At 39.7% G+C, this 12323-nt stretch overlaps 1 protein-coding gene across 1 annotated transcript in view; it reads left to right on the top strand.

Annotated features, from left to right (window-relative positions):
- The window catches only part of LAMA3 (laminin subunit alpha 3), a 163950-nt gene that overhangs the window by 24667 nt on the left and 126960 nt on the right, over nucleotides 1-12323 (top strand). Inside the window, exons 3-5 of the mRNA XM_060243900.1 lie at nucleotides 1804-1921; nucleotides 4383-4501; nucleotides 10707-10877. Of these exons, the coding sequence (XP_060099883.1) occupies nucleotides 1804-1921; nucleotides 4383-4501; nucleotides 10707-10877 (408 nt within the window). The remainder of the gene's footprint in view (nucleotides 1-1803; nucleotides 1922-4382; nucleotides 4502-10706; nucleotides 10878-12323) is intronic.

Below are 12323 nucleotides of genomic sequence, written 5' to 3'. Positions count from 1 at the left end.
TTGGTGATCCCTCTTCCAAGTACCAACCGTGTCCAGCTTATGAGATCTGGTGATATCTGTCTTCCCTCAACAAAACCCAACATAACAAAAGCTTGTTTTGTTTTTTGAAATAAATGGTACTCCCCATACTAAGAGTGCTGAAATCTCCAGCAGCCTCACCTAGTTGTGGCCAGCCACAATTCTCCCTTCCACTAGGCATACAGATTCATCTTCATGCAGTGTAGGCTTCAGTTAATTATTCTCTTTGATGTTAAAGAAACGAGTAAGCCAAGCCCCAGTACAAGGTTCCAAGTAAAACATCATAAAAATGAACAGAGCATAGTGCTGACAGAGGAATTAGGAAAGATCCAAGCCTAAGGCTGCAGTTTTAAAACTGTTTTGAATGACTCTGCTGAAGTCATGTCCCTTATAGTTTCAGGAGTTACATGAAACTTGTTTGTCTTTATGTGACAGTGATGATAACGTTTTTTAAATTTATGTTAGCAAGATCAAGAAAATAAGGGTGGTGCTGTGAAAATGCAGCAAAATAAAACACCACAAAAATATTTATATGGGAAATGTATAAAACAGGGGTGGCCAACGGTAGCTCTCTAGATGTTTTTTGCCTATAACTCCCATCAGCCCCAGCCAGCATGGCCAATGGCTGGGGCTGATGGGAGTTGTAGGCAAAAAACATCTGGAGAGCTACCATTGGCCACCCCTGGTATAAAATATTTTAATCATGTACAGTGTACATTGTAAATCATGATTATAATTCCTTAGAACTACTACCCAACAATATCATTCTGCAGAGAATCCTTTGTAATACTTTCAGCAGTGTAAAACTGAGATGAATCAATTTGCTATGCCCTTCTGCTTTAAGAATCACATACGTTTCAACCAGAATCTTCATACTGTCATGAAAATGCACCTATGTCTCTGAAATTTACTATAAAACTTCCTTCTTTGTCATATTGTTAGGTGCATGTGCATCACCCTGAATTAATTTCTTGTATAGGAGCTGTTACTTACCTTCAGAGAGAATAAACATTTCCAAGATGAGAAGAAAAGTCTTCTCATCCAGCCACACTTCTCAGCTTGAAATATTCTTGCTGTGCTCAGCTGGAAGTACAATTGTTGTGCTGAGCTGAAAATGAAAATGGTGAACAGGGTGACTGGCTCAAAATACTTTTTAAAAAATTCCTGATGTAGAAGAAGTACTATTAAGAGGTGGTAGCCCCATTGTTCAGTGATTCCCTTTTTAGCTTTCCATTCCTGTTCTGTCCGTCTCTTGCTTGTTATAGGTGATGCTCTAGTGTGAGATCTATTCCTCAGGGTTTTGCACTGAAGGTTCTCCTGTGTTGCTCAAAAGGTCCAGCTACCAGTTCCACATCCACTTGAGAAAGTGGTGATTTTAGACATCCACACATGTTGTGATCTTCAAAAGCAGCAATAGTGGGGGTAGTGGTAATCTGAATCAGTCTATAATTTTATTATTGTATTGTCTTCTTGTACTGGAAGTCGAGTTCATGAAGTAACTCTTTACTTTTTTAGGCTTGTTACAACACATCAGATTCATAGAACACTGAATTGCATGTGCATAGAAGATAAAATATTTACTATACAAATAAATGTATACTATACATGTAAATGTGGAAAATTTAGGCTAGCTATTCTAATACATGCCACTTTATTGTGCTGTTTTCTCAAGAACTAACAGGCTTAGCTTTCTTCTTGTACTGCACAGAGGAGTTAACATAACTGCAGCAACTCGGTGTTTCTTTACATATTTTTATATCTTCCTTACATGTATTTTATTACCAGTTCTTTCATGTGGCCTACATCCTCATCAAATTTGCAAACTCTCCTCGTCCAGATCTGTGGGTATTAGAAAGGTCGGTAGACTTTGGAAGAACTTACACACCGTGGCAATTTTTTGCTTGTGAGTATCAACATTTAATTGTGGAGTTTAATAAACAGTCTCTTTTTTATATAAGTATTGCATGTGTGTGTGTTTGTGCTTGCGTGCCTGAAAGTCATAGTGTCTTTTGATGACCCATAGTGGGCCTTGGACATTTCAGAGAGGTAGCTTGATATTGCTTACCTCTGTATTCCAGCATGGGTATTCCTTGGAGGTCTCCTATCCAAGTAGATGGCAGGGTCAGCCCTGCTTAGCTTCTGCGATTGGACAAGATCAGGCTTGCTTGGGCTATCCAGGTCAGGGCAGCCATCTTGAAGATTGAGAAACAGGAAGGGAAAATTGGGAAAGGGTTGCTGGGGTGGGGGTGTTTAGTTCTTTCTTCCCAGGATTCTTAAATGATTTAAATTGCCTTTGTGGAGCTCCTGTTAACTGCACAGGAAGATTATATATGTGTTCTGTACCTATGTTTTTGCTCCTGCAGTATAAATTGCAGCTTCAGAGGGGCAATTTAAATTGTTGAAATGTTAAATACCCTTTCCTCCACACTTTCTTGGTCATGGAACTGCTAAATAGCTTTTTACAAACAAAAACCTTAGGCATAATGTCTTGAAAATGCATGACACTGCTAGGATGAGGTTGGAAGATTGCAGCCTAATACCCTGTTAAGAGAATCTTCCAGCCATCTGGGGCTTGAGTGTGCCTAATTGTGTTCTAGATCACAGCCATTATATCCTAAGCAGGGATGGGCATGAACTGAGAAATGAACCATGGTTTGAACACAAACCAGGACAGTTCGTGGTTCGTTTCAAACCAGTTTGTTTGGTTGCATCATTCCCGAACCAAAAAATGAACTGCATTTTTCCCATGGTAATTTGGTTTGGTTCATTTTTGAGGTTCGTTCTCCAGACAGCCTGGCTCTAATTCAGTAAATTCCGAGGCAATGCTGAGGGTGAACTTCTGGAGAGCCCTAGAAACACCCAAAGCATTTTTCCGTAGCTTGATTGGCAGCTTTGGGAACCTACCATGGGGCTCCCATTCTGCTCTGTGGGAGCACATTATATACCAGTATAATACCACACCCTGGCTCAGTTGCTCACACTTTGCAGCACGAAGAGAGAAGATTTAGGGGAGGCTTTGAGGGACTCCTTTTTTCCCACACAGTGGGACAATTTTTTGTTTCCTGGCTGGAAAGCTGTTCCTTGCTGTTGTTTCAGGAAGTTAGTCTGAAGCTAGAGCTGAGTTTTCCTGGGAGCACCTGCTTTGGGGGGACGATAACTTGGACATCCGAAATCCAATCTTTGCCAGACTTAGAGGTCTGGTGGAGGAGATCTTGCTGAAGACTTTCTGAGAGTTGGTATCTCTAAATTGCGAGGGGGCTGTTTTACCATCTCCCAAATGAAATAAATCATGCACTGGTTTGAGAAATCAAACAAACCACCAACCACCAGTTCGGGAAATCAAACAAACCATGAACCAACATGAACCACCATTTCCCCAGTTCATGAGCATCCTTAATCCCAAATTAAAAACAACAAGATGAATATATTTCTTATAAAAGCTAGTGTTTTGTGTTGGATACAGTGACCTGTCAGCAGAAGGTGCCGATAGTCAGAGATTTTACTAGGTTCACTCCCACCCACCCACCCAACCAGAAGTAATTTATGACCCTGGGAAAGTTTATTCCCAGGGTCATGGGGCCTACATGGACTGGGATGTAGGAGGGGCAGTATGTGATCACTCTTGCAGCTTTTTCCATCAGCACAATCCCTGTCTCCACTGACACATGTGGCTGTTATCATACACAGCTCCCATGACCCCAGGAATAATATTCCCCAGCTTTGGTGAGGACTGTAGGTGGGGAAGGGAATGCAGGAAAGATCCTTATGCCCTTTGATTGTGTGATCAGCCCCCTGCCTGCCCTGCTCTTTCCTAGTCTCTTCCTTACGCCTGCACTCATTGATTTGTCAAAAAGTCAAAGGAAAAGGCTTACAAAATGTATATAAAGGTACTCTGGCTAATCTTTTTTCATTTAGGTGGTGATTTACCTGAGTTTGTTCAGAGTATACAACTTCTGTACTTACTGGGCTCAGGAATTTTCCTGAGATGTGTCCTTTGCCCAGCTCAAAGACTGCAGAGTTCACTAGAGCCTTAAAAATCAGTCATTGGTTTGTACAACTTGAATGATGGTATTCATATCTTAAAGGAGAAAAATATAGCATTCTGATGACAGTAGAAAATAATAAGGCTCATCAGAATTATGAACTGGTAGAGAACTCTTAGAAGTAGTTGAGCTAGTTTTTAAAAAGAGTTCTTTAAGAGAGCTTTTAAAGTCCCAGTTGATATAAGATCAAGACAAAGGAAATTGGTACTTGACTAACTGTTATGCCTGCATGATACCTTGCATATTTCTGAAGACTCCACTAGAACGTAATACAAAACAGCGATGAAGATTATTTAACAAAGATTATAATTCTTAAATTAGATTCTAAAACAGACTGCTGGGAACGTTTTGGAAAGGAGGCGAATGTTCGTGTTAAAAGGGATGATGATGTCATATGCACTACAGAATATTCCCGGATTGTGCCTCTGGAAAATGGTGAGGTAAGTATGGGATTGACAGTTATAACACCAAGTGTTTATTATTTATTTATTTAAAACATTAGCCACCTTTCTCCCTCATGGAACTCCAGGTAGCTTACAGTATAATTCAAACATTGTTAAATGCACAATAAAAATCACTATTATAAAACCCATAAAAGTCACAGTTTAAGAACTCCAGTTTTGGGACTGCCAATAATAAAAGCTGAATCAATCAAAATGCAGTCTTTATAAAACTGTCTTCAGCTGCCTCCTGAAGATCAACAATGAGGGATCGAGGCACACCTCCCTTCTTTATTTATAGTCTCTTTTTTGCTGAGACTCAAGCTGGAACACAAAATTTAAAGCAATGCAAAGTTTAAAGTGATGCCATGTAAACCTTCAGTTTCTAAGTTTACTTCCCAAGTTATCTTTCTCATTAGCCAAGGGACGGATCTAGCGATGAGTTCTGTAATGCCAGGCCTACAGCACTGGGAACAGAAAGACCTCTTTCCCACTAGGCATCCTCCTCCATTCCTTGGCCCACCACATCTGCTTATGTTCATTGTCATAGTTACTCCCAGCTGTCTTTGCTTTCTTTGTGTAGACAATAACATTGTCAGTGGGACTTCTTGTACTAATAAATGCTTGTTGGCATGGCTTAATGATTTCAGCATGCTCCTAAAGATGCAAGAACTGAGTTCTGAGCTACTGCAGATTGTTAGTATTGTACAATGAGATCTTGTTAAAAAGAACTTCGAAGCATTTTCTTTAATCATCAGAAAAAACCCTGCTCCTGCTTAGGGGGGAATTCCAGAATAATCTGTATTTTCTTGCTGTGATAAAGGGCCATTAATCAAAAAACCTCTTTTGCAGTTAGTGGTTAAGAAGAGCTGTGATTGTTGTTATCATAGAAATAGTTTGGAAGATTAGGCAGCTGCAGAGTTTTGAATATTTGTGGTTTAGCCTTCAATATATAAGTAATTTAATGAAGAAGGATTTGATTATCCTGATCTTAGTTTATATCAGGGGTGGCCAACGGTAGCTCTCCAGATGTTTTTTGCCTACAACTCCCATCAGCCTCATGCTGGCTGGGGCTGATGGGAATTGTAGGCAAAAAACATCTGGAGAGCTACCGTTGGCTACCCCTGGTTTATATTATCAGTAGGAGTGTGCATTCAGTTTATCCAAACAACCCTCCCCTCCACTGAGAAAAACACCTTACCAGTATTTTTCAGGGTTTTTAAAGCTCAAACCAAATTAGAGGTTGTTTTTAGCTACCAATATAGCTGAGCCTGTATAAAAAACCAAGAGTATTCAGCTTTTAGTTGGGCGTGAATTGGAGAAAGTATTTAAAGAGGCCATGGTCTCTTTAAATGCCTTCTGAGTTCGGTTGCTGAGTCTGAGTGCAGGCTGGCTTGTAGAAGTCATTCAAAGAGACTTTGATCTTTTTAAATGTCTTCCCCCGTCTCCATTGAAAACAATAGAGGATGATGTCCAATTCCATAGAATTGGACCCCCGGTACAGTCTTTTTAAAACTTGGTGGGGGTGAGGAAAGGCACCAGCAGCTATGCTGCAAATATGGCGCTTCTACCTCAACTGCCCCAAGCCTCAAGTACCCCTGGATTGATTAAAAAAAATTGGGTTACCCAAAAATTTGGGAATATTAGGAAATACCAAAAAAATGGACCAAAAAAATTTGGGTTACCTAAATACCGTTATTAGGATTCAGGAATATCAGGAAATACCACTATTTTCAGGTTCAACCCCCCCCTTTAAAAAAAACACCCAGATTTTTTTGCACAATCCTGATTATTGGCCATATCTGTTAACTTGTACTAGTTATTGGAGTTGCTCCCCTCAGTTGGATTATCCATCATGGGCTATTTTGGAGGTTTTTAGTCTGATGGCCCTCTTTAAATGGATTGTATTAGGGTCTATTCATGCTAAAATAGATCCTGCTTGTCCTGCAATTTGTACTGTAAAATAATTTCTGCAGTTGGACAATTAAGTGTATAATGTCACAACAATATCAATTAGACTAATTTCATATGGCAAATTAATACTACAGTATGTCCAAGATTTAAAAATTGGGAAGAAATCTTTTTAATGGAAGGCTTGGAGAGATAGGAAGATTTTTTTGCTTTAGAACAATTAATAGAATATTATGACAAGTATTTGCTATTTTCTTAGTTGAGGTCTAGATATGATCTGCCAACCTCTGTTCAATGGCAGTATTTACAACTGCAACATCTGCTGGTATCTAAATATGGCCCTGCAGCACTTAGAGTTTCAGTATCTCCCTTTTTCTTTTAAACTTTTTTGTTTAAAAGTATTTTGTGTTAATAAATATGATATGCAATAAATATGATATGACTCCTTTCTGGAGTCATATCAATATAACTGTATATGACTCCTTTCTGGAGTCATATACAGTTGTATTCCTGAGGTTTAGGCATTATCATCTCACCATCATGAAGGTTTAGTTGGTTTTTTTTTAAAAAAACACATTATTAAATTGTTTTTGTGTTTGTGTTGGTGCATTGTACCTTGCCTTGAGCCTGCTTGCTTGGGAGTGCGGGATAAAAAACAACAACACATAAATAAATAATAAAGGAATGGAATGGAATAACAAGCTATATCACCCTATATTGTCAAAGCAATGGGATATGGTCCTAAATTTTATATCTGTTGTTTCTGTGGATCTTAAGCTGTGACTTATTAAGAAAAAAACTAGGATATTCTGGGATACCACACCACCTATTTAGTAAAGGAGTAAGTGTCTAATTGCTGGCATTCTAACTTACAAAATGCATCCTTTAAACATGTGCTTTGGCCCTGTCCAGTTATTTGGTCTTTTGAGGAGGAAAGTAGTTATTTGTTTAAGTTTAGATGTTATTAGAATATTAATTAGGCTTCCCAAACCCCCCGCCCTGCCGGGGGACCCCTGAATTAGCAGCCTAATCCCCCGCTCTAAAAATCTGAAAGCGGGGGTGGGGGTGGGGTGGAACCGTGCCATGTCTCTTTCCCTGCCTGGCTTCAGGCTTTTCCCTTTTTCCGGGTCACAAAGACCCGCCCACTGCTGGCCTACTATTTGCTCCAGTCCGGCCTCCCTTCGCGAGGTGCATGCTGGGACTCGTAGTCCTTGCATCCTCTCTGGCTGTCGGGTGGTGTCTCCTTGGGGAGTCTGGCCAGCGGGGGGGGAGCTCCACCCCCGGAGGACCATGTGCGTTTCTACCTCTGGGGGCTTCAGTCGCTGATTGAAGGCTTCCTCTTGGGATGGTGTGTCTGTGTTACTTTGAAGAAGTTGGCAGCAACTCATGAGTAGAAAGGCCCATCCCCTTCAGAGTCACCAGAAATTGGGGGGGGGGGGACACGTCTGTTGAGCATTATTCTGTATGTGGAGATTGATTCTCATAGGGTATAATGGGGAATTGATTTGGAGGTTTCGGGGGCTCTGGGGGAGCTGTTTTTTGAGGTAGAGGCACCAAATTTTCAGTATAGTATCTAGTGACTCTCCCCAAAGTATCTCCCAAGTTTCAAAACGATTGGACCAGGGGGTCCAATAATGAAGGTGCCCCTATTCTTCATTATTTCCTATGGAAGGAAGACATTTAAAAAGGTGTGCGGTTCCTTTAAATGTGTGGCCAGAACTCCCTTGGAGTTCAATTATGCTTGTCACACCCTTGTTCCTGGCTCCGCCCTGATGTCTTCTGGCTCTACCCCCAAAGTCTCCTGGCTCCACCCACAAAGTCCCCAGATATTTCTTGAATTGCACTTGGCAACTTTAATATTAATTGATCTTTGAGGATGCTTATGTACTTTTAAATGGTTTGCCTGTCTCCTGGAGACTAACTGATCATCAATGAAAATGGACTTTCTGTGTCCTTAGTATTACTAAAGGACTTGTATCACAGCACCGGAAAGATAAATGCTCAACTAGAGTAATCCATTGCATTGAGGACCTTACAATTTTATCAACAATTGAACATATGTATAGGTATATAGACAACAATTGCACATGGACATAGTTTTAGATATTTGGAAGCTTTTAACAAATGCTTATCTATAGACTTGCCACCATTGTTGTTACATTTTGATTTTTTAAAAAATATTTCTGTTTGGGATAAATCAAACATTATTAAAATGTAGATACTTTGTGATTCTTTTGTTGTTAGTGTTTTTGACATATATTTTATTTCAGCTAATAGGGTTGGAAACACTGCTTGCTGAGAAATGTAGACTTGGGACAGTAATCTGGTAGTTGGGATAGAGAAATGGCTGGGCCTATGCAAAGTTATAAAGCTTATGTAGCAAATGTACACATTTTAGTTTCTGATTTCAGTCTTGTTCATACTTCAGCTGCTATGCTTGACAAAGCATTTGCCTCACTGTAATATTTTTACTCCAACTTATGTCTGAATGCTGCCTTTTAAAACTTCTTTTCCACCCTGCCAGCCTGTGGTTTGCATCATATGGCTTTCAACTATTTTTGAGGCAGAAGTATTACTAGAGAATCTGCTGCTGGGGCCAAAGAAACAGCTGTAGCCAGTGGCATCTGCTTCATCTGAGGGTTGGGGAGAGACCACTTACCCTGGAAATACCTGTCCCCTAGGACCTGATTTGCTGCCATTGAGAAAGAAAACCCAGCAGTTACTGGAGGAGCAGCAGTAGCATTGGCCCCAAAAGTCCAGCGTCAGATGTTCCATTATAATATTCTATTATAGTTGCCTTGACAACAGTTCCAGATTTCCCCCCCTCCCCCAGGCATAGTAATGGCAATAGGCTTCTCCAAAGAATGACAAAAACAGAGTTTGCCACATTAGAAGAACATATAGGTTAAGGCTAGGGTTTACTGAGGTACTTGGGGCATTGAAACAAGGTGGTGGATGTTTGAATAGTCCTACTAATGTAGGCTAGTATGCTGCTATGATACGCTGTTAATCGGTGTTCTTTCATTTATGGTTAATTGCTCTTAGTGAGAGATTTTATGGTAGGACTGAACTGATGGGGTCTGAACTGGCAGAGACTGACCAGGAGAGAGATCTTGAAGTTGTAGATAACTCATTGAAAATGTTAACTCAGTGTGTGACAGCAATAAAAAAAAAGGCAAATGCTGTGCTGGGGATTATTTGGAAGGGAATTGAAAACAAATCAACCAGTATCATAATTCTCCTATATAAATTGATGGTGCAGCCTCATTTGGAATACTGTGTACAGTTCTGGTCACTGCATTTCAAAAAGGATATTGCAGCATTGGCGAAAGGGCAACTAAAATGAATTAGGGAATGAAACACTTTTCCTATGAAGAAAGGTTAAAGTCTCTTTAGCTTGGAGAAACAATGACTCAGGGGTGACATGATAGAGGCTTACAAAATTATGCATGAGATAGAGAAGGCAGAGAAAGAATTACTTTTCTCCCCTTTTCACAATACAATATCTTGTGGGCACTCTATGAAATTAATGAGCAGTGGATTTAGAACAGATAAAAGGAGTATTCTTCCCCAAAGAGTAATTAACATGTGGAATTCCTTTCCACAGGAAGTGGTGGTGGCTACAAGCATTAGATAGCTTCAACAGCAAATTAGATAAACATATGGAGCAGACCCATCAGTGTCTATTAGCCACAAGATATAGACGGAGTACTATGTCTAGGGCAGTGATGCTCTGTATTCTTGGTTCTTGGAGGGCAACAGTGGGAGGACTTCTGGAGTTCTGACCCCACTGGTGGACCTGCTGATGGTTCCTGGATTTTGGCCACTGTGTATTGACTGGATACAGTCAATACAGAGTATTGGACTGGATGGTCCATTGGCTGGATCTTACATGGCTTCTCTTATGTTCTTATGACTATGTTATAGGTGGTTTTATACTGCTGATTTGTGATATCATTTCTTTTGCTATAAATAATACATATAAATAATACAAACCATCTCCAGAATTTGTCATTAATAGTGAGGGATAAAAAAAATAAAAGTTATCTGATTATTAATTCCATATGTACATATGTGTACATAGTAATGCATTTAGTGAATAATGCAGCTGCTGTGCCTTGCCTAGCAACCCTTGCTCTGTATCTCTCTAGGATCACCCATTGTATTAAGTAATCATTATATAAATGCTGCCAGCAGCCTAACAAACTCATTCTTTCTGTACAGATTTATATTTACTTGGTACTATTTTGTCTGTTTTTAAAAAATGGTGCATTTTCTCGTTCTCCCTAACTAGATTGTGATATCCTTGGTTAATGGCCGTCCAGGAGCAAATAATTTCACCCACTCTCCTGCACTTAGAGAATTTACTAAGGCAACAAATATCCGATTACATTTCCTCAGAACTAATACTCTACTTGGACACTTGATATCTAAAGCTCAACGGGATCCTACAGTGACTCGCAGAGTGAGTAATGCTCTCAGAGTAAAAATTAGGATTGATGTGAACAGGCAGCAAAACTCATGATAATCTACATATCACTCATCACCTTGTTTCCTTGTTTTCATACACCTTTGATATGGAACATGGCAAGGCCTTGTTTTGGAGATTACTGACAAATAAGGAAGCTGGAAACAGAGGCCACTTATGTTCCCAGTTTGCCTCCAGTTTGTATTGTCCAAACCTACTGTTATGTCTTTGGGGCATCAGATGAAAGTGGGATAATATGGATTATGTAAATCATGAGATGTGGGAATCTTCAAGGACTCCCTTACCAGCTCCCATTTGCTCAATTTTCCTGTTTTTCTCCATTTCAGATCTCCAGTCCTCATCTCCACTCTGTTTCCTCTGTCTTCCTAATACTCCTCCCCATTTATGCCTTTGAATCTCAAAATGAGACTGTTGAGAATTTCCGAAGTAATCCAGAATGACTGCTGAGATATTATGAGTTAGTCCCATGAGATCTCAGCTATTTTGAACTTGTTTTGTCCCTCCCCCAATTTAATATTTATTTATTTATTGTATTCAAGTTTTATACTGCACATTCCCTGAAATAGGGTTGAGGGCAGTGAACAACAAACCACTACAACAGACATTATCATAGGTTGTAATTTGGTACTTGCTTTCAGCTGCTAGGACATTATTTGCGCAGTTGTGGAAGCAAGAAAAAATACCAGAGAAATGGGATTGGATTATAAAAGTTATGACATGAAATGGACAAATTAACAAGAATATTAAGAGGCTATGATTTAGAAATTTTTAAGACGGAGTGGAAAAAGTTTAGAAGATATGTAGAAAAAGAGTGTAAAATAAAAGGACATTGGACAATTTTTGATAATGATTAAGTTTTTTTAAAAAAGAATATAAATTTTTGTTTTAATAGTTAAGGGTACCTTTAAATATTTGCATTTTAAGTAAATAACACCGGCGGGGGTCAAGTAATGGGGGGAGGGGTGGGTAAAAAGTAATATATGGGGTAGAGAAAAGAAGTTTTTAAAGATGTAAGAAATAGATTTATTACCATATGTTACCAATAAAATTGTTTAAAAAAACAGACGTTATCATAGGAATAAAAATATTAAAATTACAGTAAGATTCAAGTAGCAGTTGATTTAAACAGATGGCATTAGAAAATTCCAGTTTTGGTACCACCTTGTGGGGGGGAGAGGGTAAGAGTGCCAGCCAGGTGGATGCTGTTGCTGTCCTCAACAAAACACCTGGCAGAACATCTCTGCTTTACAGGCCCTGCGGAGCTCTATTAAGTCATGCAGGGCACAGATGTTACTCGGCAGAGAGTTCCACCAGCCTGGTCGAGGACAGCCGGATATCTCTCAGGCTGTGGACCTGCAACATCTAGTTTAGCCCTAGGTGGCTCTATAGTATGGAATTTTAAATTTGGGATGGAGGTAGGCT

Source organism: Heteronotia binoei, chromosome 7 (genome assembly GCF_032191835.1).
Source record: "Heteronotia binoei isolate CCM8104 ecotype False Entrance Well chromosome 7, APGP_CSIRO_Hbin_v1, whole genome shotgun sequence".
Classification (NCBI taxonomy): domain Eukaryota; kingdom Metazoa; phylum Chordata; class Lepidosauria; order Squamata; family Gekkonidae; genus Heteronotia; species Heteronotia binoei.
The sequence above is the reverse complement of the archived record's forward strand: the minus strand, read 5'-3'. Positions and strand labels throughout refer to the sequence as shown.